The following is a 25,418-nucleotide window of genomic DNA, read 5'->3' on the forward strand; positions in this document are numbered from 1 at the left end:
GAAAAAGAAAATTCAACATCACATCAAACAATATTTTGAAACCAATAATATAAATTATCTAGTTTGCTTCGAAACTTTAACAGTTGCTATATTCGTGTGATAAATTCGTGGGGTATGCACTGTTTGCCGATTTCAGTCGGAACCCACAGACCAATATGTCATATTTAGGATTCAGGAATTTTATTTGATAGATTACTGATATTATTATCAGTGATATTATTATTATATGATTTTATTATTGAATAAAATTGAGGAATTTCTCAACATACCACGTCATCAGAGTCTTAGTGGGTTTCAAGATTCAGAGCTAACAACTATGGAGGAGGTTAGAGAACTTATTAACAAGCTCTCGATCAAGAAAGCCTCTGGACTGGATGAAATCTCCAATCTTGCTCTCAAAAATCTGCCCCTATGACTCTCACCAACATTTTTAATAGCTTGTTAAAAACTTGTCACTTCCCGAAAATATGGAAACTTTCATAGCCAAAAATTTCCGACCGATCAGCCTTCTGAGCAATATATCTAAGCTGTTTGAACATATTCTTATAAGATTCAATAACTATCTCGAATCAACTAATTTTCTTCGTCCTGAGCAGCATGGATTAAACCACTCCTGTGTCACACAGCTGCATCGAGTCGTAGAATTCGCAATACAAGCCTTCAACCACAAGGATTTCACCTGCGCAATGTGCTTGGACATTAGCAAGGCGTTTGACAAAACGAATCACGTAACTCTGTTGGCCAAGCTTGTTGAGTACGGTTTTCCTGACCACTACGTGTTGTTCTTCAACAGCTATCTTAAAGACAGGCATTTTCTAGTAAAAAATGGAAATGCTTGTTCTTCTGTTTGTCCAATAAGAGCTTCGGTTCCCCAAGGATCAGTTCTTAGGCCTCAGCTCTTCTCCATCTACATCAATGACTTCCCTGCCCCCCCCCCCAAATGGGCATACTGGGACTCTTTGCGGATGATGCAATTATTATCACCAACAACAGAAAATCTGATAAATGCAGAGAAAATCTGCAGGAGACTCTGGAGGAGGTTGAAGACTGGTGTGAGGATAATGCTGTCGAGCTTAATCATGCCAAGTGTCAGTTCATCTGGATAACAAGAAGAACCAAATTCACTAGAGCACCAATCTACCTGGGCAGAGAAGCCATAAGACCTGTGAAGGAAGTGAAATATTTGGGATGTATTCTAAACCAATCATTATCCTTCGTTCCTCAAATAAATCACGTAAGAACTAAGGCTACCCAAACCATGGGAATGATGTCACGCATTACATTTCCAAGTGCAAGACTAACTTTTGAAGGTAATTCCTGGAAAATCTTGCTGTGATTATGGCTGGCAATATTTTAAACTGTTGTTATCTCCATAAGTCACTAATTCCTAGCCATACGAAGGATTGGATTATTTTGTCCAAGAGATACAAACTTTTCTCTCATCGTGATGCAGATACAAAAGAGGCCGAAGATGACAAAGCGGGTATCATGGACCTGGTAATGCGGCTTGTCCAGTCGTTAACCGTCGACGCAAAAGTCATCACGGACATTCGTCAAACAAGACGCACATGCAAGGATGACCTGCTGTTTAGACAGTCATTCAAGAGAGCGATGTTGTTGAAGAAGTCGGGATCACCTGTGAGCGAGCAAAGGTCCAATAATCAGGTTTTTGAGGTCTTCCTTACGCTTACAACGGTCTGCCCGGATGATTCGTGCAACATTGCCCGAAGAAAGAAGTCCAAGCCGAGGTTGGAGCATAAAATCAAATCGGTGGCGCCGATTTTCTCTCCTGTACCTTTTCCCTCGCCAGGAATAATCGAGACTAGCGAAAGCGATCTAACCATCCCTCTTCAGCCATTGGAGCCGGCTACTGTGGTTCCTGATCATGACATGGAGAAGAGTGATGCGCATATCGACAATCCGCTACCCTCGATGGTGGTAAATCGAGGTCAAAAAAGAAAAATTCCGCCCATCCACATCTCCAGTCAAGGAAATTGGAGAAAGATATCCAAAGAACTGGATGCCATATGCCCCTCTGGATTTCAAGCTAAGATCGTGAATAATAAAGTCACGGTAACTCCAGACTGTGCTAATGATCCCCGCCTCATCATTAGTTATTGTGAGGCAAATAATATTGTCTTTCACACATATCTCTTGGATTGTGATAAACCTGACTGGTATGTAATCAAGGGTCTGGAAACTGATTCCTCAAATGAGGACATTTTGCTCTCTTTACAGGACTTAGGTTTCCAGGCAACTAAGGTTCAGCAGCTAAGAAGACGTCGAGACGGAAGGAAGCTACCTATCTGGAGAGTCGACCTCCCGCAAGTCCCGGAGTCTTCAAGGATTCTCAACCTTAAAGTCATCGACCATCTAAAGATAAAGGTCGAAAAATTCAAGAACATCAACGGTCAGAGGAACATTATCTGCTATCGCTGTCAAAAATGGGGCCATCACAGCTCGGGATGCAAGGCTGAAGAAAGATGCGTCAAGTGTATACTTCCACACCCGTCACGACTGTGTCCCAATGTACGCGGAGTGGATACTCCTCAGTGCTGTAATTGCTTGCAGTTTCATACGGCAAATTACCGAAAATGTAGGTTCTCACCGTATAGCAAGCAATTTAAACAGGCTAAAAAAGAAGTCAAGCAAAGCCAGGCTGCCAAGTTTAAGTCCAAGGTGAGTAATATGGACAAACTGCCGAAAGCCCTGTCTCGAGAGGGAAAACAAGATAGGATGGAGCTCCTATCTCCAGATTATTCTCCTGGAACAAGTGTCGACAGTTGTGTTAATTCAGTTGATGAACTAGCTGTTGAAATCGAGCCGTTCATTCTTAAATTCATCGGCGAAAACAGCGAACTAAGCCTAAATAGGCTTATTCGTCAGCCTCAAGATTGCATCAAGAAATCGGCTTCTATCATCAAGAAGTCGCTTCCGGTCATCCAGAAAGACTGAATTTCAAGAAAACTAGGGGTTTTTTGCGTTACAGCCCGTAAGGGCTGGTGTTTTTTCCCCTTTTTCCATCCTGAACGGAAGAAATTTCGGCTTGCATCATGTCTGTTCAAGCTCAACAGCTATCAACCAACCAGATAGCAGCAAATACACACACTCATTTACTGACTTCCAACTTTTCCTTTCTTCATAGGCTCGCCTTGAGCCCGTCTGTAATCCCACTATCAGCCCATATTGGAGCTGGACATGGGGGTAAAACTCTTATGCTGGTCTGGTCTGCAAGACTAACTCTTAAAAACAGTCATATTGTTTAAATCAATCATTAGACCTATCATGACCTACGCCGCCCCAGTATGGGCTCATGTTTCAAAAACCAACATGCAGCGTCTGCAAAGTCAACAGAATAAAATACTGAGAACTCTTGTGCGTGCCCCAAAGTACATCAGAGGGGCTGACATTAGAAAAGACCTGAAGATTCCAACCATCCTCAGCTACATCCAACAAATCTCAGAGGATCACTTTGAAAGGATGAGGAACTCAGAATACGAGCATCTGAGAGAGCTGGTCGATTACAACCCACGGCCAAGACTAAAATTTCTCAGGCCTCAAAACGTGCTGCACGTGCCATAGTCGGTGCGTTAGGGTCTGAACTACTCAGCTGTATAATCTTTGTCTATCTATCATAATATTTTTGTACTTTTAATTTGCTATCGAAATAATCGATCAACTCTATTGCATAGAGTGGCATTGTGGTTCGATGTACATGGCTGATCTTGCACTGCACCAATTTGTATAATTTCGGCTAACACTGTGTTAGATTTATTTTTTATTATTATTTTCTCATTAGTGCATTATGTAGCATTTTGGTGAATTGTACATAAGTGATTTCATTTTTGTGTCCATTATAATATACATTTATCACATAATATGTATGTATGTGTGTATGTATATATATATATTTTTTACTACTATTGATTTTACTGATCAACTGCTCTATTGCATAGAGTAACATTTTGATGAAGTTTGGCTGCTCTTTGTGCATTTTACTATTCTGATGGTAGCATTTATCGGAATGTATGGGTTTTTTTTTCTATTAACTTACAAGCACTTCACATCTACACAAACTTGTCTATGACCCCCTTCATAGCTAGCAAGAGCCGTCTGTAAGTCGCCAGGCAGCCCTTTTGGGCTGGGCAGCGACAAGAAAAATTAAATTCTGTCTGCCTGTAACTTTATTTGATAGATTACTGTACAGTTGTTCCCAATATTTTCTAAAAAAAAGACATATTTTTGCTGATAAAATATCATTTCCACCGTGTCCGGAAAATTCACCGCCATGGAATTCACCGGCGAGTCAGTTAGCGTGGGAGTGAGTGAATTAGTTTTAACCTAGTAGTGTCACAAATGATTAAAAATCCGATTGTTCCATGTTATATTGTATATATTACAATATCAACCTAATTGCATATTTATAGCTTCAGCGGTTTCGGCTCGGCGTGATTCCAACATATGTCCCCCTCCATTATTAAACCCCGCTTAGGAGTCGAATATGGAAAAACCGTTCTTAGTTCACGTCGTGAAACAAAACTATTCACACAATTTGATATTTATGACTCGGCGATGATGAATCAGTCTCAGGACATGTTATTTTATGTATAGTAATATAGATGTATATAAGCATTAAGACACGGGATTTCTGAGAGTTCATCGCCCATGGGGATCATGAAGTGTTCAAGTGGTATAGGAGGGGGAATCATCGCCGAGTACATTTGAGATTGCAGACTCCACACCAGTGAAGTCGCTGGTAACAGCTAGTTCATCATAAAAAAATAATCCATTGCTTACTGTTTGAAAAGATGATTTTAAGTATTAGGAAGTTAATAAAGTAAGTGGATAAGCGATGAATTATCTTTTAATTCCCTGTTATTATTCCTTTTAACGTTTCGTTAGAAGATTCTGAGTAAAATATGGAGTTAATGGAATTATTGAATATACTCTCTTGTATTGTGCAACAGCAATTTGTAATTTCTTCCGTATCATCTCAATTTCTTCTAATAAAGTCATTATTAAAACTTTCCGCCATATCTTTAGAGTCACTTACTCACTGGGTCACTCACGGCCGTATTCACAAACACAGTTTAAACTACAATCGCAGGTTAAAGGATTAGCGATCGACGCGAATTGGTTCAAATCCTCAATTTAACCAATCCGTTTCGATCTTCAATCTTTTCACCTGCGATTGCAGTTTAAACTGTGTTGGTGAATATGGCCGTACGTAGCTCACTCACTAGATCACTCACGGATTCAGTAGCTCGGTCATTCACTCAGTAACTCAATCGCTCACTCCCTCGCTTTCTGACTCTCATCGAACTGTTGTCAGTGAATTGTTAGTCGGTGAATTTTCCTAGCGGTGAATTGCATGGCGGTGAATTTTCCGTAAACCAATTTGCACACGTTCATTGGTTACGGACAAAACTAACTAGGAAATTCACCACGAAAAAATGGGTGCCTAAGTTCACAATTCTTATAATTCGACGTTTATGTCTGAGAGAGAATAGGAAGACATAAATGGATGTTTAGAGTCTGAGAATGCTTCTGTGTACACGGAGTTTTTTTCAGCGTAAAAGATATTCTCCAAATTTTGTATATGCATATTTTTTGTCATTCTACACAGATATCGAAATTCTGTCCTCAGAGAAACAGTTCCATGCAAGTGATCCTTTGGTACCACCGAAATAAAAATTTTCCTTCAGCTCAGTGAGATTTTTTTTTTTTTTAGCAGGGTGATGTTTAGTCTATATTTCATAGATGACAGCAGGGTTTTATAACGATATTATTTACGCACTTAATATGCAATTGAAGCTACAACATGAGGACGCATGCTGAATAATTAGTTGTCTATTTAGAATAGAAAGTCGAAAACCTTCGTATATAAATGTAATTAAGAACTGACTGTTGCGAAGATGAATTTTCTCTTTCCAAAAGTTCAACTCCCTTGCGGGGAATCGAACCCACGTCCTTTCACTTTCCGGGTGAATGTCCTAGACGTGCACTGTCAGCAGTTGCGAGTTTGGCCCGAGTCAGGTCCGTCCATGTACGGTCCCGTTCAGTCCACACGAGTTCCAAGGAAAGATGTAGGGATTAATTTCCTTTATAGTCTAGTGGTCTACGGCGTTCACCAGGAAAGTGAAAGGACGTGGGCTCGATTCCCCGCAAAGAGCAGTCGAGTTTTCTTTCCAAAAATTCATCTTCGCAACAGCCAGTTTTTAAAAAAAACCTTCGTATGGTAGCGGTGAGAGTGACGTCATACATGAACATAATCCGCTAATTAGCTGGTTGCAAAATTTTAAACTTGAAATTAAATTTCAAAATTTTTGAAGAAAAATATTACAGGTATAATCAAAGAAACAAAATTAAAATTACATGTCGATTTTTGAAAGGGCCATCCGAATAGGGATGAAGGAATTTCACCACCGGTACGTTTCGGTCCTGGATTTTTCGCCTCCGACCTTATGCGTGAGCGACCAGGTGAGCGTATGAATGTGCTTTCCACTTTATTGTCCCAGAGATGCGCTCAGCATCTGGTCCTTGCTCATGATCGTATACGTGAAATACCAATTAATTAATCATTATGTCCTCAAGTCTGATTATTTCTTTACAGCTATAACAGATCTGTTACAGTATGGGCGACTGATCGTAAAAGTGACTATGGGTGAGTGACAGGAGGAGTAAATGAGTCAGCGACTAGTACGAGTTACCGAGTGTGTAAGATTAATTTAAACCCTATCGATGAATATCAAAGCCACACTTTTTGAAAAGGAGGTCGATCTCCTATTTAAAAATTGTGACTATAGTTTATACCTCCCTAAGTTACTATCGGTGTGTGATCGTAGAAAAGTGCGAGTGACTGTATGGGGATTGCCCGAGTAGTAAATGATAGTAACCGATTCGGTCAGCCAGTCCGAGTGGGAAGCGTGGTCCAACCCCCCCCCCATCCCGGGGTAAATGGCTTACATCCCACCACGGACAGAGCCTGGACTATGACTGGCCTTTAAGTCTAAGAGTGATTGCATGGTTGCGTTAACTTGATCACTCACCCATAGTTTCTTAGGCTTTTATTACACTATAAAATTTTGATAATTCTTTTATAAAACTTGAAAAATCTAACAAATAAGCACATCTGTTACATTCGAGCGAACTTAGCTGATCCGCGCCCCCCCCCCCCATTGATTGAATTTTTCAAGTTTTATAAACGAGCTTTTAACAAACTTTTATAGTGTAATGCCAGCCTTAGGGAGGTATTCACAAACAGGGGTTTGTGACTAGTCAATTTTTATATAGAAGATCGTCACGGATTGGTTCAGTTCAGATTTTTTACCAATCCGTGTCTATGGCTGGGATTACACTATAAAAGTTCGATAAAATTTCTTTTAAGGAATTTCAAAAATGCAACCAATACGCGTCTCGGTTACATTTGAGCAAACGTAACCGAGACGCTTATTGGTTGAATTTTTCAAGTTTTATCAAAGAGCTTTTACAAAACTTTCATAGTGTAATGCCGGCCTATCTCCTTTCGGAAAAGTGTGTATAATTTTAACAATGTTGGTGAATACCACCCTTGCATACTCGTACTACAGTGACCGTATGCAAGTAAATGTGTGACTACGGTTGCGTAGATGACCACACGAAGGGCCGAGCACCTGTATGTTTGAGCGAGTGATCGTATGCGTGGTCAAATTGATTACAAAGTTAATGAGCGAGATACATAAGCCCCGTTCACTTGTGGAAATATTTCGGTAGCATTGGGAGTTTTAGCAACCGCTTGACTTTTTTCCTTCGTAAGAAAAGAAATTGGGAGCAGTCATTGGTGAAAATTCTTTTGAAGATGGTTTTAAACCATTTCCCATTCCCATGTGAACGGGGCTTAAAAGTCTCAGATGTCAGGGGTAAGCGAAATGCGCCAGGGGCGAAATGTTCCGAATATCACTTACATTAAAAAAACCATATCAGTTATTTTTTTACTCTCACGAGCAAATGTAATGATAGCACTATTTCGCAAAGGTGTCTTGATAGCAAATAGCAGTAATGTTTGCCAAGCTGTGTCTTCGTTAGTTTTGGAAATGGTTCCAAATCTGAACACACAAGAAATGTTCTAAATCAGAAATTTTGAAATTCTTTTCTAATACGTGCTCCTGATCGCCTTCCAATAACAAAATATACAATTTCAATCAAAATTACCGTCATTTCAATAGAATTATCAAAAAGCAGTTGATCTGCTATCACTAACAGAAAAAAATCTTTTGCAAATACAGGGTGATTATAAAAAAACTATCCCGACATGTGGCTTCTATCATACCATTCACAGAAACAATGAAATTTTGGCATAAGGTATTTTGAGGTATGCGCTCAAGAATGATATGGAAAACAACAGTGTCACTCTAACAGTTACCGTTACAGTGAGAAAATTTCGAAAATATCAAATGGCAACACCAAGTTTTTTGTATTGGAATGCGATCTCCATTGTGAAAACCCCTAAATAGCGTTCGAACGGCAACTGTAGCATGAAAATCACCGGCGGTAGATAGGCTAAAAGTGAGGACAACCAATAAGGACAGAGAAGCAGCATAAAATAAAGCATTTGATTGTGTTTCACAAATTTTCCACATGACCTTGTGGAGGACTAATCAGGCTGGGATCTCAGCCGAATGAAACGAACATTAATGCTCTGGTGCACGGCAAAGTCCTTTTTACTTTTTCCTTGCCTAGCTCCGGGGATTTTCGTGCTACAGGTGCCATTCCAACGCTATTTAGTGTTTTTCAGTATGGAGATCGCATTCCAATACAAAAAACTTGGTGTTGCCATTTGATATTTTCGAAATTTTCTCACTGTAACTGTAACTGTTAGAGTGACACTGTTGTTTGCCATATCATTCTTGAGCGCATACCTCAAAATACCTTATGCCAAAATTTCATTCAGTTTCTGTGAATGGCATGATAGTTAGGGGCCCCATATGTCGGGATAGTTTTTTTATAATCACCCCGTACATGTGAAAACTGCACGCGAGACCGGGATTACACTTTCACATGAAAAATGAAACCCATTAGCGTACCGGTTACATTTGAAAGAACGCAACTAACAGGCTTATTGGTCGTTTTATTTTCAAATTTCGTAAAAGATATTTTATCAAAGTTTTATAGTGTTATCTCCGGCCTGGAAAAGACATGAAATATAAATTTTTCATAAAGAGTGCTTTTCCGATGCTGGGTATATGCGGCGTTCCTAACCTTTTCAGCGGCAATCCAGAGATATCTCGTCAAACTTGATTTCATCTGCATTTCAGCCAACCCAAAATATCTCTTCCTCTGAAAACACGTTCAAGTTGCTTTTACAGTAGTGTTTTTCAATCTTCCTCTCCCCCCCCCCCCCGGAAAAATAAAATCGATGCGAGGAGTCAATTTGTTTTGTTCGGGGGGGGGGGCAGTTATCAGCTCGCAATTGGGTAAAAAATTGAAAACAGGGAGGAGGTTTAAAAGGTTTCGCAATTTCAAATGTGGCAGTTCGGAAAAATTTTAAAAATGCTTAAAGGGTTAAACGGCTATTAGAAATGGCAACTCCTTCAAAATGTCAGCTTTTTCAATGAAGTAGGCATTCTTCCGATTTTTAGCAGGTGCAAACAGGGATACAGAAGAAAAGCTTTCCATTGATAAATCAACTTTACAAAATATCGGGCTTGCCAATGCCGAAGATTAGAGGCTTTTATCGAGCCGAGATATCTCGTCATTCCCATTTATAGGGCTAAATGGATCGATCACTCGGGCATGATCACATGCAGTACATACCTTTATTCATGTCTTTAAAAATAACAAGTTCATGTCAAGATGACAATAAAATATATATATACGATCAAATGGTAGAAAGTGAATATGAGCATCAGGGATCGAAAGTTGAGCACTCGGAGACATCGCAGTCGACGAGAAGACAATCGGAACTCTCGTCGATGACGGTCATCGTCCAGAACTCGTAGTCGCTGCTGAATTGGTTCTGGGTCTTCGTCGATTTCGAGTTGGAGGCGTTGCCGCGTTTGGACACCTGCTTAGAGGTCGGTTTCACGGCCTTCGCGTCGACTGAATCCAAACGCTCTTTCTTCGAACCGGACGCGTTACTTCTGTACCAATGGCAGAAGATCACCAGAGCTATCAGGAATGCGCAGAACATTATAAAGGCGACCACCACCCTGAAAAATAGCAACATACACACGCACTTTATGTTTCTAAAACTTCTTTTCGGAGAGGTGACATTTTCTTGAATTTCTAAAAATATACACGATGAAAAGGGGTCTCACAAAAACGCGATCTGGTAAACTTTTTCTAGAATTTACCAGGTAGGGCCTCAGAAACACCACATGGTGGGGGCCCATGATGGTCTTAGGACGTCCCTGCCCGATGGACTACAAAAGTTGAATCTAGTTGAAATCTAAGGGACCCGTGGCCTCGAAGATACAACCCCGATCAAGGGCAGCTTGGTTGCTCCCATCTTTGAACAGAAATCCAGTTCGTCCTGGATTGGGGTATGCAGTGAAAGTTTGTACGGATAATATCGGTGGATATTCCGCATGTTCTTATGCGCAGTTGAACGAGGCCTATCCAACGCCTGTGCTACACGCCTTACACTAACTACTACCAAGAGAATTTGACGCTCTGTCCTCTTCCACCTGAAGCGAAACCTTCTGAACAGAGTCTATAGAAACGAGTTTTCATCCTCTTCCAGGACGAATAGCCAACGATCCTGTGGTTACAGATTTTATCATACTCTGAAGGTTTTTAACATTCATTGGACTTTTCCAAATCCTTGTCAGATATTTCCGTAGAGCAGTTACCGCGGAATTGATGTTTTGGTGAAACAATTTGACCCTCGTATATTCATCGTCATTCTGAGAAGCACATTGAGAAACAAGATCTCCGCGCATGTTTCTAGGTTTTATAACAGCTGCTGCGTAACATGACAAATTTACTACAGGTATTCAAAGTGAAACGCATTCTGGTGGCAAAGCAAATTTCCATCACTTCATGAAGTCCCCAAAAAATTTTGCAATTGTCTGATGATTGGTAGGCTACTTCAACCTACCGTATTTGCCTGTAGGCTACTTTAACTCTTTGCGGTCGAGCCGTCACAGTGGCGGCGTTCGCAAGTCGTCTTAGAAGTCGGTGCCAGCATGCCATTAATGATCGCCTGGCAAGCGTCATGGCGAACAAAACCTAGCAGTGATGGTAACTCGTGGGTAAAATTTACCAAAAGGCAACACATTTTTCGGGAGAAAAAATATGTTTTGGGAGGTTTTCATCAAATAAGATTTTTTTTTCAATTTTGTGCAAAGCTTTTCTAAAGCTAAATACCGTACTTGGCTAGATATTTTTACCTATAGATGGCAGCACATTAATTCTGAATTTGTGGAGAAAAAAAAATCACCTTATCAGTTCTGCCCCTCTGAATCCTAACGCATATTGGTGGGATCAATCAGACGTACATGGAGGGAGGAGACCTTAGTGGGGCTCGTGCCACCCCCGACGACCAAAACAATTTTTAATGCAAAAATGCGACTCATTTAGAGATCTCTCGAGTGACATGTGACGTAGTTTTAGAGCACTTAAGTAGCCCCCAATTCGGTTAAACATCACTCAAGTTACCCGCGGCACATTCTCGGATTATTTAAGTGATCCGCGGCATATAATTACGGATCACCGGCACAGTTTCAGATCACTTGGATCCGCGAAACATTTAGAGATCACTAAAGTGGCTCTGTAGGGAACTTATCAATAAGGGGGGGGGGTGATGTTACTTCAAGTGCCCACAAAGTTTTTTGGGGCATCGAGTAAGATGCCATTTAGTATTGGAGCGAGACCGGTAGCAAACCCCACAGGATATTTCACATTTTCATAAAGGTTGGTTGATGACGTAAGCATTATCTAAACCCTCCCCCCCCCAACCCCCGTCATCAAAAGTCAGCAAATCGGAAACCCCCTTCCCCCATCGATGATGACGTAATACTTGAATGGCCCCTAAAGTGAAGCAAAGGACTTCGCAGAAACTCAACAAACTCGTTTCTGAATATGGTGAGAAAGTGCTCCGAACAGATAAACAATATTGCTTTACAAACTGTGCCGCAACACACAGGGCCGTCTTATGAGTATCATGGGCCCCCGGGCCAATTGATTTTTCAGAGGCCCTACCAAACAAATTCTCAAAAATTTCAACCAGATCTCATTTTGGTGAGGCCCCTTTTCGCTTGAGGCCCGGGTGGGCCCATGCCTTAAGACGGCAATGGCAACACATCAACTCCGAAAAGCAGATGAGGTTTTCAGCGACTAGAGAGCGCGAAAAACAAAAAGTATTAAACGTTGTGTTTCGTGCAGTAACTGTATGGCCGGGATAACACTATAAAAGTTTCATAAAAGTTAATTTACAAAACTTGAATAATTTAAACCAATAAGGTTATCGGTTACGTTACAGAAAATGCAACCGATAGCCTCATTGATTGAATTCCTTCAAGTTTTATAAATGAAATTTTATGGAACTTTATTTTTTTAGGCAGGTATTACACTGTTAAAGATAATTGTAGCTCGCGGCTTCATGCACAGTGACGTCTTAATGCATGGGCTTACCGGGGGCACGGGCCTCAAGAGAAGAGGGGCCTCAGAAATAAGAGTAGTTGAATTTTTCGAGAATTGACCAGGTAGAGGGCCTCATAATAATCACTTGACCCAGGGGTCCCCCCACGATGCTCTTGAGACGGTCCTGTTCGCGCAGAGTTCTTTATCATGGTAGTGAGCCTTTTACGACATAAAATCTGACTCGCCGTTCCATCCTTCGAATAAGTGGATTTCAGCTTGATCCACATCTGCAGGGCAGACCGTTCTTCACTCATGGACATCAACACCTTGTCGAGTCATCAGTAACTCATTAACTCTTAAATTTTCATCAGAAAATTGTTATCACAGAACTGCAACCCCCCCCCCATCCCCTGAACAGTGAGAGTTACAGCTTTGTAGTAAAAGCGAGCCTAAATCAGGCATTTCCAACCCGTTTCTCGCGAGCTCCACGGTGCTCCCTTGAATTACCCAGAGTGCTCGATGTTAGTGTTCGATCTTGTGCTCGCGAGCACTTCAACGTCCCAATCAAATACTTTTTGTGCAAATTGTATTCAAGGTTTAAAATCCCGATTTCATTCAAATGTGCCGGCCAAAGGGTGCTCTTATTTTGATGACGGGTAACAACCAGGGCTTGCGATTAGAAAAAAGTTGAAGACCTCTGGCCTAAATGGATGATAGCCACGGCCGTAACTAGAGGAGAAAGCAGACGGGTCTAGTGCCCGGGCACTGGACTAGTGGGAGTGGGAGACGAATTCACTTTTTTTAACAGCGCCTTGTACATTTCGTACGGGCTCAGCAAAATGCGTGCTTGCACCGGCTGACGAAGCATCTAGTTGCGTCCCTGATCACAGCACTTATTAGCAAGAGGTTTATGGTAGAAAAAGAAAAAAATAGCCATCCGTAGCTCCCGCCCTGGACCACTATTACTCACTTCAGCAAATATTGATGAGCTATATGCGCCCGGACAGTAGCACGGTAACAGGGAGGCCGTTCAAGTATTACGTCAGCACATTTTTAGCAATTTTTGACCCCCCCCCACCCCTCCAAAATTTCGTCAGCACTGTCCCCTACCTCCTAACGCATATTGGGACCAGAGACTTACGTGGGGTATAGGGGAGGTAGGACCGCCAATCCTCCCCCTTCCCAACCGATCAAACATTTTGATGCAATTAAAAATTTTTAAAAATTTCATTTAAATAAAATACCTGTTATTACAATGAATCTTAATGTCAATGCTGTTTCAAGGCAAATAACTAAATTTCTCTTAAGAAATTCATTGCTACCCACCCTCTGAGGCCATATAAACGCTAAACCCATGGTTCCCCGGTGGTCTGCGGCCGTACGAGTCCACGTTAATAACCTTCGTGGTTATCTGAGGTCACCCGCCATCTCATGCCCAATTTTATAAAAATGCCACATTTGCAGATCGCTTTAAGTGACCCGTTGCACAATTCCAGAGCGTTTAAGTGGCCCGTAAGACATTCACAGATTACTTACGTTACCCACGACACCGTTCCAGAACACTTAAGGGGCCATTCAAGTATTACGTTATCATCGATGGGGGGGAGGGGGGTTTCCGATTTGATGACAAGGGGGAGGGGGTTTGGATAATACTTACGTCATCAACTACCCCTTTTTGAAAATATGAAATATTCTTGATAGCATCTTACTCGATGCACCAAAAAACCTTTCGGTAGTTTGTGGGCACTTGAAGTGACATCTCTCCCCCCCCCCACCCTTTTATTGATAAGTGCCCTACAGAGCTACTTTAGTGATCTCTAAATGTTTCGCGGATCCAAGTGATCTGGAAATGTTTCCGGGCCGCTTAAGTGCTCTGGAACTGTGCCACGCATCACTCAAATGATCCGTGATTATATGCCGCGGGTAACATGAGTGATGTAAAACCGCACTGGGGGCCACTTAAGTGCTCTAAAACTACGTCGCATGTCACTCAAGGGATCTCTAAGTGATTCACGGATCGTTTAAGTGTTCTGGAACCGTGTCCCGGGTCATTCAAGTGATCTGAAAATGTTCCACGGGCCGCTTAAATGTTCTGGAATTGTATCACGGGACACTTAAGCGATCTGTAGATGTGCAGCTTAGTTCACTTTTTTTTACAAAATTAGGTTTGAGGAGGGCAGGCCGCATCTGATAATCCCCAGGGCCATATTTGGTCCGCGGGCCTTTATGCGATTTATATGACTTAGAGGGTGGGTCGCAATGAATTTCTTAAAGATAAATTTTGACTTCATAGCCTTCAAATAACATTGAAATTAACAGAAATTGATTATAACAACATAAAAAGGTATTTTCTTCCGAAATTTCAATTAAAAAATATTTGTTTTGCATTAAGAAAATAAAGTTTTGATCGTGGGAGGGGGCACGAGCCCCCTTATGCACCCTCCTCCTATTAAGTCTCTGACCCCACCAATATGCGTTAGGATTCAGAGGGGCAGAGCTGATGACGAAATTTTGCTGACAAGGGGAGGGTCAGAGTTTTGCTGACTTTTGCTAACAAGGGGCGGGGGTGGTTAAAAATGGCTAAAAAATTGCTTACGTAATACTTTAACGGCCCCTAAGCGGTCCGTGGCACATTTTACTCGCGAGCACTGTTTGTACCCATCACAGAAAGAAAGAGCACCCTGATGGCAAGTTTGGCATACGGATTGTATGAAATCAGGACTATTTCAGTCCTTGAATGCAATTTGTGTGCTCAAGGTGTTTAATTATAAAGTCGACCAAGTGCTCGTTAGCATCGAGCACCCTGGGTGCTTCGGGGAGCACCATGGTGCCGAGCAACGGGTTGAAGATGCCTGGTATACATTGACAACGATATGCTATGGATATTCAAAACAGATTTAAAATTTCATGTTAATGAGATCTTAATAAAAAGATTTATTTACTTCAAAAACAATCTTGCCTTAAGGGCCCCTGTCCAGTGGTAACTAAAGGAACAGAAAAATCTCCCGTTATAAGAATCAAAATGGCTGAACCAAACGCGATTCTTATAAGCAGCGGCTACTACAATTCAATGGAGAAATCGAAGAAATTTTCAATATTCAACACGATTCCGATCGACATGGAGACAAATCTATCACATTTATAGATCGCTCAAGTGACCGTGCCACAATTCCAGAGCGTTTAAGCGGCCCGTGGCACATTTAGAGATTTTTTGACTTACATGTGCCACCATTTTAGATCCCTTGAGTGACGTGGCAAAATTTTAGATCACTTGAGCGGGCCAGTGCAGTAACTACTTCACTCACGTGCCCCCCCCCCCGCACATTCCCAGATTACTAAAGTGATCCGCTGCATAATTACGGATCACTTGAGTGACACGCGGCACAGTTCGAGAGCATTTAAGTATCCCGTGGCAGAATTAGAGATCCCTTGAGTGATATGTGGCACAGTTTTAGATCACACTTAAGCAGCTCCCCCTCCCCCATTGTAGTAAATACATCCCTCGAGTTGCTCGCGGCACTCTACCAGATAAGTGATCCGTGGCATAATTACTGATTACTTGAGTGACGCGCGGACCACGACAAATTTCCAGAACACTTGAACGATCCGCGGAACATTTAGGGATCACTAAAGTGGCTCAATAGGGAGAACGTTAAATTATTTGTTTAATTAAAACCCCGGTAGCGATTTAAAGAACGGGCTCTTACGTGGCATTTTCGTTAAAGTATTCCATCAGGGGGCGCTGACGTCTCTCTTCAAATAAGGTCTTCACTTAGACTTGGCAAAACACGATCCAAAGTTTCGAGTCCTCACGCAACCAAACAAGTTCCCGAACTGGTCTAAAATATCTTATCTCTTCCAATGCAACAACTAATTTAAGGTCGACTTTTCCCTGACGAAAATGGGAATTATGGGAGAACTGATCAGCCAATCAGAAGACATCACTGGAGGAGGTAAAAGATTCGCCACCTTGCGGCGGAATGATTAACAGGGTTTACGGAAATTTCGCCTGTCCTGACAGTGTGAGTGACCAAGTAATTGGGTTAGTGGCTTATGAGTGACTGACTGAGTGATTGTGTGAGTAACCAAGTAATTGAGAGAGTGACCGTGCGAGTGACGATATGAGTAGCGAACTACGCAGGTGAGTGACCGTCTGAGTGACTACATTCACTTGGTCTGTCATACGGTCATATATTGCCACTCATTCATGTGGTCACCCACCCGCTCATTTATTCACCCATACGATCACTCACCCCTTCAATTGTCACAACTAATACTCATACGTTCACCAATTTGACACAATATGGTCACTCATACGGTCAATAACTAGACCACTCATACAGTCACTCACTAGTTCACTCGTGGGATCATTTACTTGGTGATCCCTACGGTCACTCACACTCTGTCTCTCACCCGGTCAAGGCAGGTGAAATGTCCGGGTTGAAATTTCCGGAGATTAGCGATTAGCACACCAGCCCCTAGATCCATGGCCCCCACAAAGGGGGGGGCGCTGACAGGGCTCTAGCCTTGGGGCCCGGAACAGTTCTCATCATTTTTTGCTTTTTTCACACTATAAATTAACTGCAGAAGGGGTCCGAGAAAAGTCTGACCGGGGGGGGCCCCCCCCCGCAAAAGATCCCTGCCTAGGGGCCCCGCTCGTGGATGTGGGGCCATCACTGTTTCTCACGGTGTGCGTCGTAGCTCTGTTTTTCAGGGGCGTCACGACCAGCTGGAGATATTCATTTGCGCGTCTATTTATGCTTTAAAATGGTTCTTCTATAAGTACACAGACCAACAATTCACCGACAACAGTTCGACACGAGTCAGTGAGCTAGTAAGTGAGTGAGAGTGACAGAGTGGTTAGTGTTGGTGTGAGTGAGCGAATGACAGATTGAGCAACCTCATCAGTTGATGATAGAATGAGTGACTGACAAAGTCAGTGAGTTAGTGAGTGACGCAGTAAGTGAGTGGACCTACGCATTAAATGAGCGAGCTGGAGATCAAGTGAGTGACCATCCTGCTGAGAGAGTGATCCAGTGACATTGTGTGCAGCCAGTCCAATACATTCGTACATCCAGGGATCCTTGAGCCATGGGTCGCAATCCAAACTGTATTCACAGGGGCTTCTGAGATGGATCGTACAAATCCGCTTACGTTCCTATTCATAGGCGTACGCAAAATTTTTCTAAAGGGGGGGGGGGTTACATTTTTACCTCCACAATAACGCTATAATCTCGGCTTGAGGGGAGGAGGGGGGTTAAAACCCCCAAAAAAAACCCTTTTGCGTGCGCCAATGGTCCTGTTAATGCGTCACTCGTTTCACTAACTTCGAAAAACATACCGTCATGGGTCGTGGTTGAAAAGGTTAAGAACCCCTTGATCTATCGCGATGTTCCCTAACGTGGGGCCCCACCAGAGAATGGTTTTTTTGTATATTGCGCGCTTTTTCTCTCTTCTTTCTTTTCAGAAGGAACTTCTCAAAGATACCGCCATTTTTTTACATTATTTCAAAAATTTATACTTATCGAACAATTTCTTGGTGACATTTCTTCCCCCGTCTTTCAGTGTTTCAATTGGAAGGGACGGGGTTCAATTCGACATTCAATTCGACCAGGGGTTCTTGCGTTTTGTATTCCGTAGGCAAATTGTGTCAGTAATATGAAGTCCCAGACCCCTCTGTACCAATAAAATGAAGAAAAATGTAGACCACGCAACCTTTACTATATCGCATATTTCATGTAAAAACAATAGAATAATTGTTTTTCATGTAAGTTCACAGACCCCCGCCCCCCCACCAAGTCTTTTTAAGGACTTCTGATTAAGAACCACTGCTTTCCGACAAAGTAAATGACCTCTTTGGCACCCTCGGCCAAATAACAGTTTACTTTTTGAATAACAGGACAAGTAACGGTAGAAAGCAATGTGGGAGGAGGGAGAAAGCTCTCATGGGTGAAGATACGCCCCCCCCCCTCCTCCAGCGTCAGAGGTGGAGGCGACTGATCTAATGTATATATGTATACATGAATTGACATCATCATCATCGTGCCCTCCTACAATAATGACCGGCCGCTGTGGTGGTTGAGCGGTCATAGTGACGGACTCGCATCGCGAGGATCCGGGTTCGAACCCCCACCGTTACCATAGTGGTGGTCGGCTGAAATTGATTTCCTGTGGTTCCCAACTCCGAGGCGCAAATGCGAGCCGATCTCCCAATTAAAAAATCTCGCCACAGAGAGCAACAGGCCTACAACGATAAATCATTCAATCATTACACTTCGCTAGTAGTTAGAAAAACTGGTGGCAGATGGCAGCACTGCACATAACAAGCATTACATAGAAACAAACTTCAGGCCAGGTTTCACTACACGTACATTCCAACATATACCAACTCGTTAGAGGTTCCGCAGAGAGACATGGACGAAGTACATGTCTGGTTTAGTAGTAGTAGTAGCAATAATGACCGTGCTCCCCCCAGACTTCCAAGTGTATCTCCGCCTATGGGGAAAGATCTTGTGGTCCTACCATGCCCCCCATGCTTATAGAAGGACATCCGAGAGAAACTGACGTGTCTAGTACTCGTGATTACTACAGGTGTCCATTCCGAAAGAGCGCGTGCGCGCTAGAGACAAATATCATGTTCGAGAATCCATATATTTAATTAAGAGCAGCTAGCAGCAATTGACGCACAGAATCGGAAGCAACCGAAAGGTTCATGGTTCGAATCCCACCGGTATCGTTTGTTTTTCACTTAGGCCGCGATTACACTCTAAAAGTTTTGTGAAAGCCCTTTTATAAAATTTGAAAAATACAATCAATAAACTGATCGGTTGCGTTTGCTCGAATGTAACCGATCAGCTGATTGGTTGTATTTTTCAAGTTTTATAAAAGGACTTTTAGAAAACTTTTATAGTGTAATAAAACGGAATTACACTCAAAGCTGTTATTAAACGTCCCAACATTCAAGAAGGTGTGTTGGGGGGTCACACACGATGCGCTTGCTGCGGGGGATGGCGTATTGGCCAGCCGCCCCACGCACACGTTTTATTTCTTTTTCGCATAGTAAAATGAAAGTATTCAAACCTCGTTAATGAGTCACTCTTGGGAGAGCAAAAATATGACTTCGTAAGAGGAGTGACTCGTTAATCGGAGTAAAGCAAGCCATAGCTGTAGCAATTCCTGCCTTAGGACAATTGGCACTTCCGAAAAATGACCCGGTAAGCGGAGTGACGTGTTAACCGGGTGACGCACTAACGAGGTTTGACTGTATTTGAGGTTTTTGTGATAGTATTGTAATCATTTTTCTTAAAAATGAATTTTGCGCAAACGCAATGATATCGCGAATGTAAAATACCGTAATCTCCGAATCTCAGTGTCAGGGGTTTTCCTCTACTTCTATGAACAAGCATCGTTTTCCCTCCGTGTATTCGGAGGAAAACCTCAAGAATCAGCCGAAGAAGTAACTACAGGGAGGTGGGAAATAAAGTTACGGGGACGGGATTCGAACCAAGAACCTTCCGGTTGCCTACGAACCTGTGAAAAGGCGTAGTACTAACTGCTCAACAGTTGCTGTAAGCCAATCGTAATTAAATACAGTCAAACCTCGTTAATGAGTCACTCTTTGGGAGAGCAAAAATATGACTTCGTAAGAGGAGTGACTCGTTAAACGGGGTAAGCCATAGCTGTGCCAATTCCTGCCCAAGGACAATTGGGACTTCCAAAAAATGACCCGGTAAGCGGAGTGACATGTTAACCGGGTGACGCACTAACGAGGTTTGACTGTATATCAATTCTCGGACATCTATTTGTCCCTAATGCGCACGTGGTTTCAGAATGGACACTTATAGTAAGGGGCCATTCAAGTATTACGTAAGCAGATTTTTAGCCATTTTGACCCCCTCAGTGGCCCCCCCCCCTCGTCAGCAGCTTAGAATATTTCATATCTTTAAAAAGGGTGGTTGATGACGTAAGCAACCTTCAAACCCCCCCCCCTCCCCCCCCTGTCATCAAAAGTCAGCACATCCGAACCCCCCCCCCCTCGATGCTGACGTAATACTTGAATGTCCCCTAATCGCGAGCGCTAGACACGTCAGTTTCTCTCGGATACCCTTTTATAAGCATGTGGGGGGGATGGTAGGGCCCCCTGGGTTATAAAATTTAGGGATGCGATGCAAAACTGACTTTTTACATTAAAAAAATTTGGTTATGGAAGCATGAAGTGTTTCTCACGGGTGGAGGTGGGAGTACTGCTCCCTAAAAACTTCTAGTTACTGCCCTGAAGAGGGCAGGGGGAGGGCATTATTATTTTAAAGATCCTTTGGTGGGGCATGACCTAAAAAAGATAACAATTCACCGCTAGGACAATTCGCCGACTAACAATTAATTCATAGACCGGAAGTTCACCGACATCAGCCAATGAGGCAGTGAGTGAGCGAGGGATGACCGAGTGAGTCAGTAATCGATTCGATAGTTAGTGAGTGAGTGACAGAGTGGTTAGTGTGGAGCAAACTAGTGAGTGAGCGAATGATTGAGTGGGCGACGGAGATAGTGAGTGTGTAACAGAGTAAGCAACCTAGTGAGTTGATGATAGAATGAGTGACCTAGTGAGTTAGTGAATGAATGTGTGTAATTAAATGAATGACCTGCGGATTAAATTAACGACCTGGTGATCAAGTGAGTGACTGACCTACAGAGAGAGTGATCGAGTGACATTGTAAGTGACTGACTTGGTAAGTGAATGACCTAGTGAATTAGTGATATAATGAGCAACCGAGTAGGTGAGTGATATAATGAGTGACAGAGCGACCCAGTGAGTGAGTGATAGAATGAATTACCAAGTGGTTGACTGAGTGACCTGATGAGTGAGCGACAGCGAGCTAGCTTTAGTGACAGGCCTGTTTCGCTCATTCATTCACACACACACACACACACACAATCTCATTCATTGACACGATTGTTTGTGTGATCCTTCATTCGCTCGTTCATTCATTCCCTCACTCGTTGACTTGCTAAGTCGGTCATTTATGTACTCTTTCATTCACTCACTCAATCGCTCATTCGCACACTTATTCATAGACTCACTTGATCATTCATTCACTCGCTCATTCATTTACTCAACCGCACATTCACTCGCTTATTCTTTCACTCGCTCCTTGATTTGCTCACTCGATCATTCATTCCTCGTTCACTTACCACTTATGTACTCTTTCGTTCACTCTCTCCATCGCTCATTCGCTCGCTTATTCATTTACTCACTTGTTAATTTGCTCACTCGCGCGATCATTCATTCACTCATGTCAAACTAAGGTCAGTGATTTTTCCTAACGATGAATTTTCCATTCGGCGAATCGTTGGTCGGTGATTTTTCCTATGGCAGTTTCGTTGAAATACTCCGTCAGGGCTGACGCCTCTCTTCAAACAACGTCTTTACGGAACGTACTTAAAGCCAGGTTTTCCTAGAAGCAGGTTTATATAGTGCGTGCAGCGTGAAAACTATGATTGGTCAAAAAACCTGAATTTCAAGTTTTTAACCAATCAGCGTTTTCACGCTGCACACTGCGCTACTGCACACAGAAGGCTTCAACAGCTCGTGCCGCGTGAAAACTCTGATTGGTCAAAAAAAAACCTGAATTTCAAGTTTTTAACCAATCAGCGTTTTCACGCTGCACACTGCGCTACTGCACACAGAAGGCTTCAACAGCTCGTGCCGCGTGAAAACTCTGATTGGTCAAAAAAAAACCTGAATTTCAAGTTTTTAACCAATCAACATTTTCACGGAGCAAAAATTCTACTCATAGGAAAACCTGGCATAAGACTTGGGAAAACGATCCTTAAGGCAGTTCGGATTCAAATTTCCTGATGCAAATTTGCATTATGGGAGGAAAAAGTATCAGTCAATCAGAAGACATTTTCTGAGGAAGAGAAAGATGATAAATTCGCGACCCCTGGTGGTCAGCAATGCCAGCTTGATGTTCACCAGGTCCAGCCAGGGCCTGTTCCTTACATGGACAAACGAGCCACGTGCCCTGAAATTGACTGCCTTTGGTGTTATAGGCACTGGTCTCCCCCCCCCCACGTTCTCATGCCTCTCCCTCAAGGAACGCTGGGAAACTTGTTCTGTATGAGACACGTGTAACCTTTGCAGCCCCAACTGTTCTTTACCAACCAATGCGTTCGATTGTTTCCCTTGTAGACGCCGTCACCCTCCCGGATTACAACGTGGTCGTAGCGATCAGAACAATCTACTGGAAGCAGAGCATCCTCGACTGGGGAGCCGTGATGGTGGCCTGATAACTAGTAACTGCTGGTATTGAAAGACCGGACACACCCTTCGGTCGGTCTCCTGGAGCAGGGTTCTCAACCTTTTGTGTTCCGCGGGCCCTTTGTGCCGATGAGACGAAAGCCAAGAACCTCGCTCCTGCCAAGAAGATGGCCACAGACCCACTTGGTCTCATAACGTCACTCAATCATATGATCACTTGCATCAGGCCCGTCATTTAGGGGCGGGGGGCAACGGCCCCCGCCCGGAAGAAGTTTGCCCCCTCCCTGGAAAAAGTTGAAATGACGGCCCTGAGAGAGAGAGAGAGACTTGCATGGTTTCTCACTCACTCACCTGGTCACTCATACGGTTCCCCTCACTCACTTGGCACTTATATTATCACTCACTCACTCATTCGGTCTCACCCACCTAAGTTGTTCCCTCATACACGGCCGCTCACTTATACAGCCAATCGCTCACTCGGTCGGGCGAAACGTACGGGAGGGGAGCGAAATGTCGGAGATAAATTTCTCGGATCCCAGGCAATATAACTGGTGGCAGATGAGACAACACACACTTTTCAATTTTACCAACCCTGGTATACCCCCTACACACTCAGCGGATTCACCCGTAAGTGTTGAAGCAGGTACGGATCCAGGATCCATAGCAGGGCAATCACCCTTTTCCTAAGTACCAGGAATACAATGAAAAGTATTGGTTCTGTCCCGTAATATGCGTGACGTATATTCAACGTACGCCCTTCACCTTCACCGATTCACCCTCCCCGACCAACACCTTCTATAGTAGGCCTTCGTGCGAAGCTCGTGACGTCACTGAAGAAGGTCATCTCGATTATATCTATTGGATATACTACAAAAAAAGGGTAAAGATGACGCACGAGTTGACCTGCTATATCCAATGGATATAGGTGAGATGACCTTCTTCGGTGACTGAACGAGCTCCGCGCGGTAGACCCTATACCCGCGCATGTGCAGAAGCCATTGAAATTCGATACCTCTTCATACGCATCTGTATTTAATGTCGGAATCTTGTACAATTTTCTATATACGAATGTCTAGACCTATCGATAGGTTGTCTCGTGTGAGTGTCTTTTAACTGCAAAATCTTCCTGTATATATACGACGTTCGTCGCCACTCTTCATATCACGGGGAACGTCGGATTCTGGGTGATCCCGCAAACTCCGTGGCCCTTGTTCCGGATGAGGCACATGTAACCTTTGCAGCCCCAGTCGGTGCCCCAACTGTTCTTTAACAACCAATACGGGCGATTGTTGCCCTTGTAGATGCCGTAACCCACCACGAGGACGGCGTGGTCGTAGCGATCGGAGCAATCCTCGGGATCGAAGACTCCACCTCGATATTGCTCGAATTTTTTCAACGACGAGTTGATGACGATCGCGATCGGACCTACTCCATAAACTGCATTCCTGAGGGCGGTTTCGTTTCCCGGAGTTACCATGAAGAACGCGCTTGCCGTGGCTCCTACCTTCGAGCGATCGAACCTGCATTTGCCGGCTTTCGCCTGGTATGGGTAGGACTCGTTGGTGTCGATGCCTCTGTTCTTGATGATGTAGTTGTAGACAGTCTGCGGCAACCCGCCTGAGCAGCCGTCCTCTTCGGAGCAGTCGATGGCGTTCTGGACGCTCAGTTCCTTCAACTCGTGCTTGTACTTGGCCCATTGGCCCTCCAATGCTCCCAATGATACGATCGCGTAGCAGCTCCGGCAATCCCCCTGGTACATCACCGGCGTCACTAGGCCGAGTTTCCTGTAGTCTACGTCTCGAGCAGGTTTCTCGGACTCCTGGTTGTTGTGCTGGTACAACGGCAGGACGGCGTTCTTCGTCCCGTTCGACTGATTTTCGTCATTTGTTGGCGAGACGCACGTACGGAGACGGCCGAACTCTTCGTCGGACAGGTCACTGAAGCCGTTGAGACCGAGCCAGTAGGTATGCTTGCCGAGTTCCGCTTCGATGTTGTGGTTCACCACCATTTCCGTGTTTCCTCTGAGATAGGCCGATCGCTCGGACCAATCCTTCGATGCATCGCCGTAGGGCTTCTTGAAAGCGTCCCTGTAAGCAGACCAGACATGGTCCAGATCGGCGTTGAACGCGTTCGAGGTCCTGGCAGCAGTACATAAGATGAGCAATAAGATCCAAATCATTTTTCTCAGAATTTCGGGAGAACCTGCCGCAAATGGAATGCACGGCATTCTTGGAAGCAACACAATGGCGGTATAATTTCGATGCCTGCACGCCCTACCCGATACTTTTCATTCCGAAACTGATAACTCCTTTTAATCGGCTGAAAAAAATTCAACGTTTTTCAAGTCTTTTCTGTACGTGATTCCGATAGGCGTATTTGCCGCTGTTTAGAGTGATCATAATCAGGATCGGATACTCGCATCGCGAGGATACGGCGTGAATGTAGGCCGAGCTCTAAATGTAGACCATTGGAGCCGTGAATGTAGGCCATTAGAGCTCCTCCAATGTAGGCTATTGGAGGCGTGAATGTAGATCGAGCTCTAAATGTAGACCATTGGAGGCGTGAATGTAGATCGAGCTCTAAATGTAGACCATTGGAG

General features: G+C 43.5%; 1 protein-coding gene and 1 pseudogene across 1 annotated transcript; both read right to left on the reverse strand.

Moving 5' to 3' along the window:
• Positions 1 to 9,775: 9,775 nt before the first annotated feature.
• LOC149063654 (uncharacterized) lies at positions 9,776 to 16,433 on the reverse strand. The gene is made up of 2 exons (XM_089255825.1): positions 16,269 to 16,433; positions 9,776 to 10,187 (listed from the first exon to the last, which is right to left on the reverse strand). The coding sequence occupies exons 1-2, from the start codon at positions 16,292 to 16,294 to the stop codon at positions 9,884 to 9,886; spliced, it is 330 nt and encodes a 109-aa protein (XP_089111951.1). The 5' UTR covers positions 16,295 to 16,433; the 3' UTR covers positions 9,776 to 9,883.
• Positions 16,434 to 23,975: 7,542 nt separating this feature from the next.
• LOC149063655 (cathepsin K pseudogene) lies at positions 23,976 to 25,046 on the reverse strand (annotated as a pseudogene).
• Positions 25,047 to 25,418: the final 372 nt, after the last annotated feature.

The sequence above is a fragment of the Pholcus phalangioides genome, unplaced genomic scaffold (assembly GCF_987345545.1).
Source record: "Pholcus phalangioides strain wild (caught in Gottingen) unplaced genomic scaffold, Ppha-v1.0 ptg000172l_1, whole genome shotgun sequence".
NCBI lineage: Eukaryota > Metazoa > Arthropoda > Arachnida > Araneae > Pholcidae > Pholcus > Pholcus phalangioides.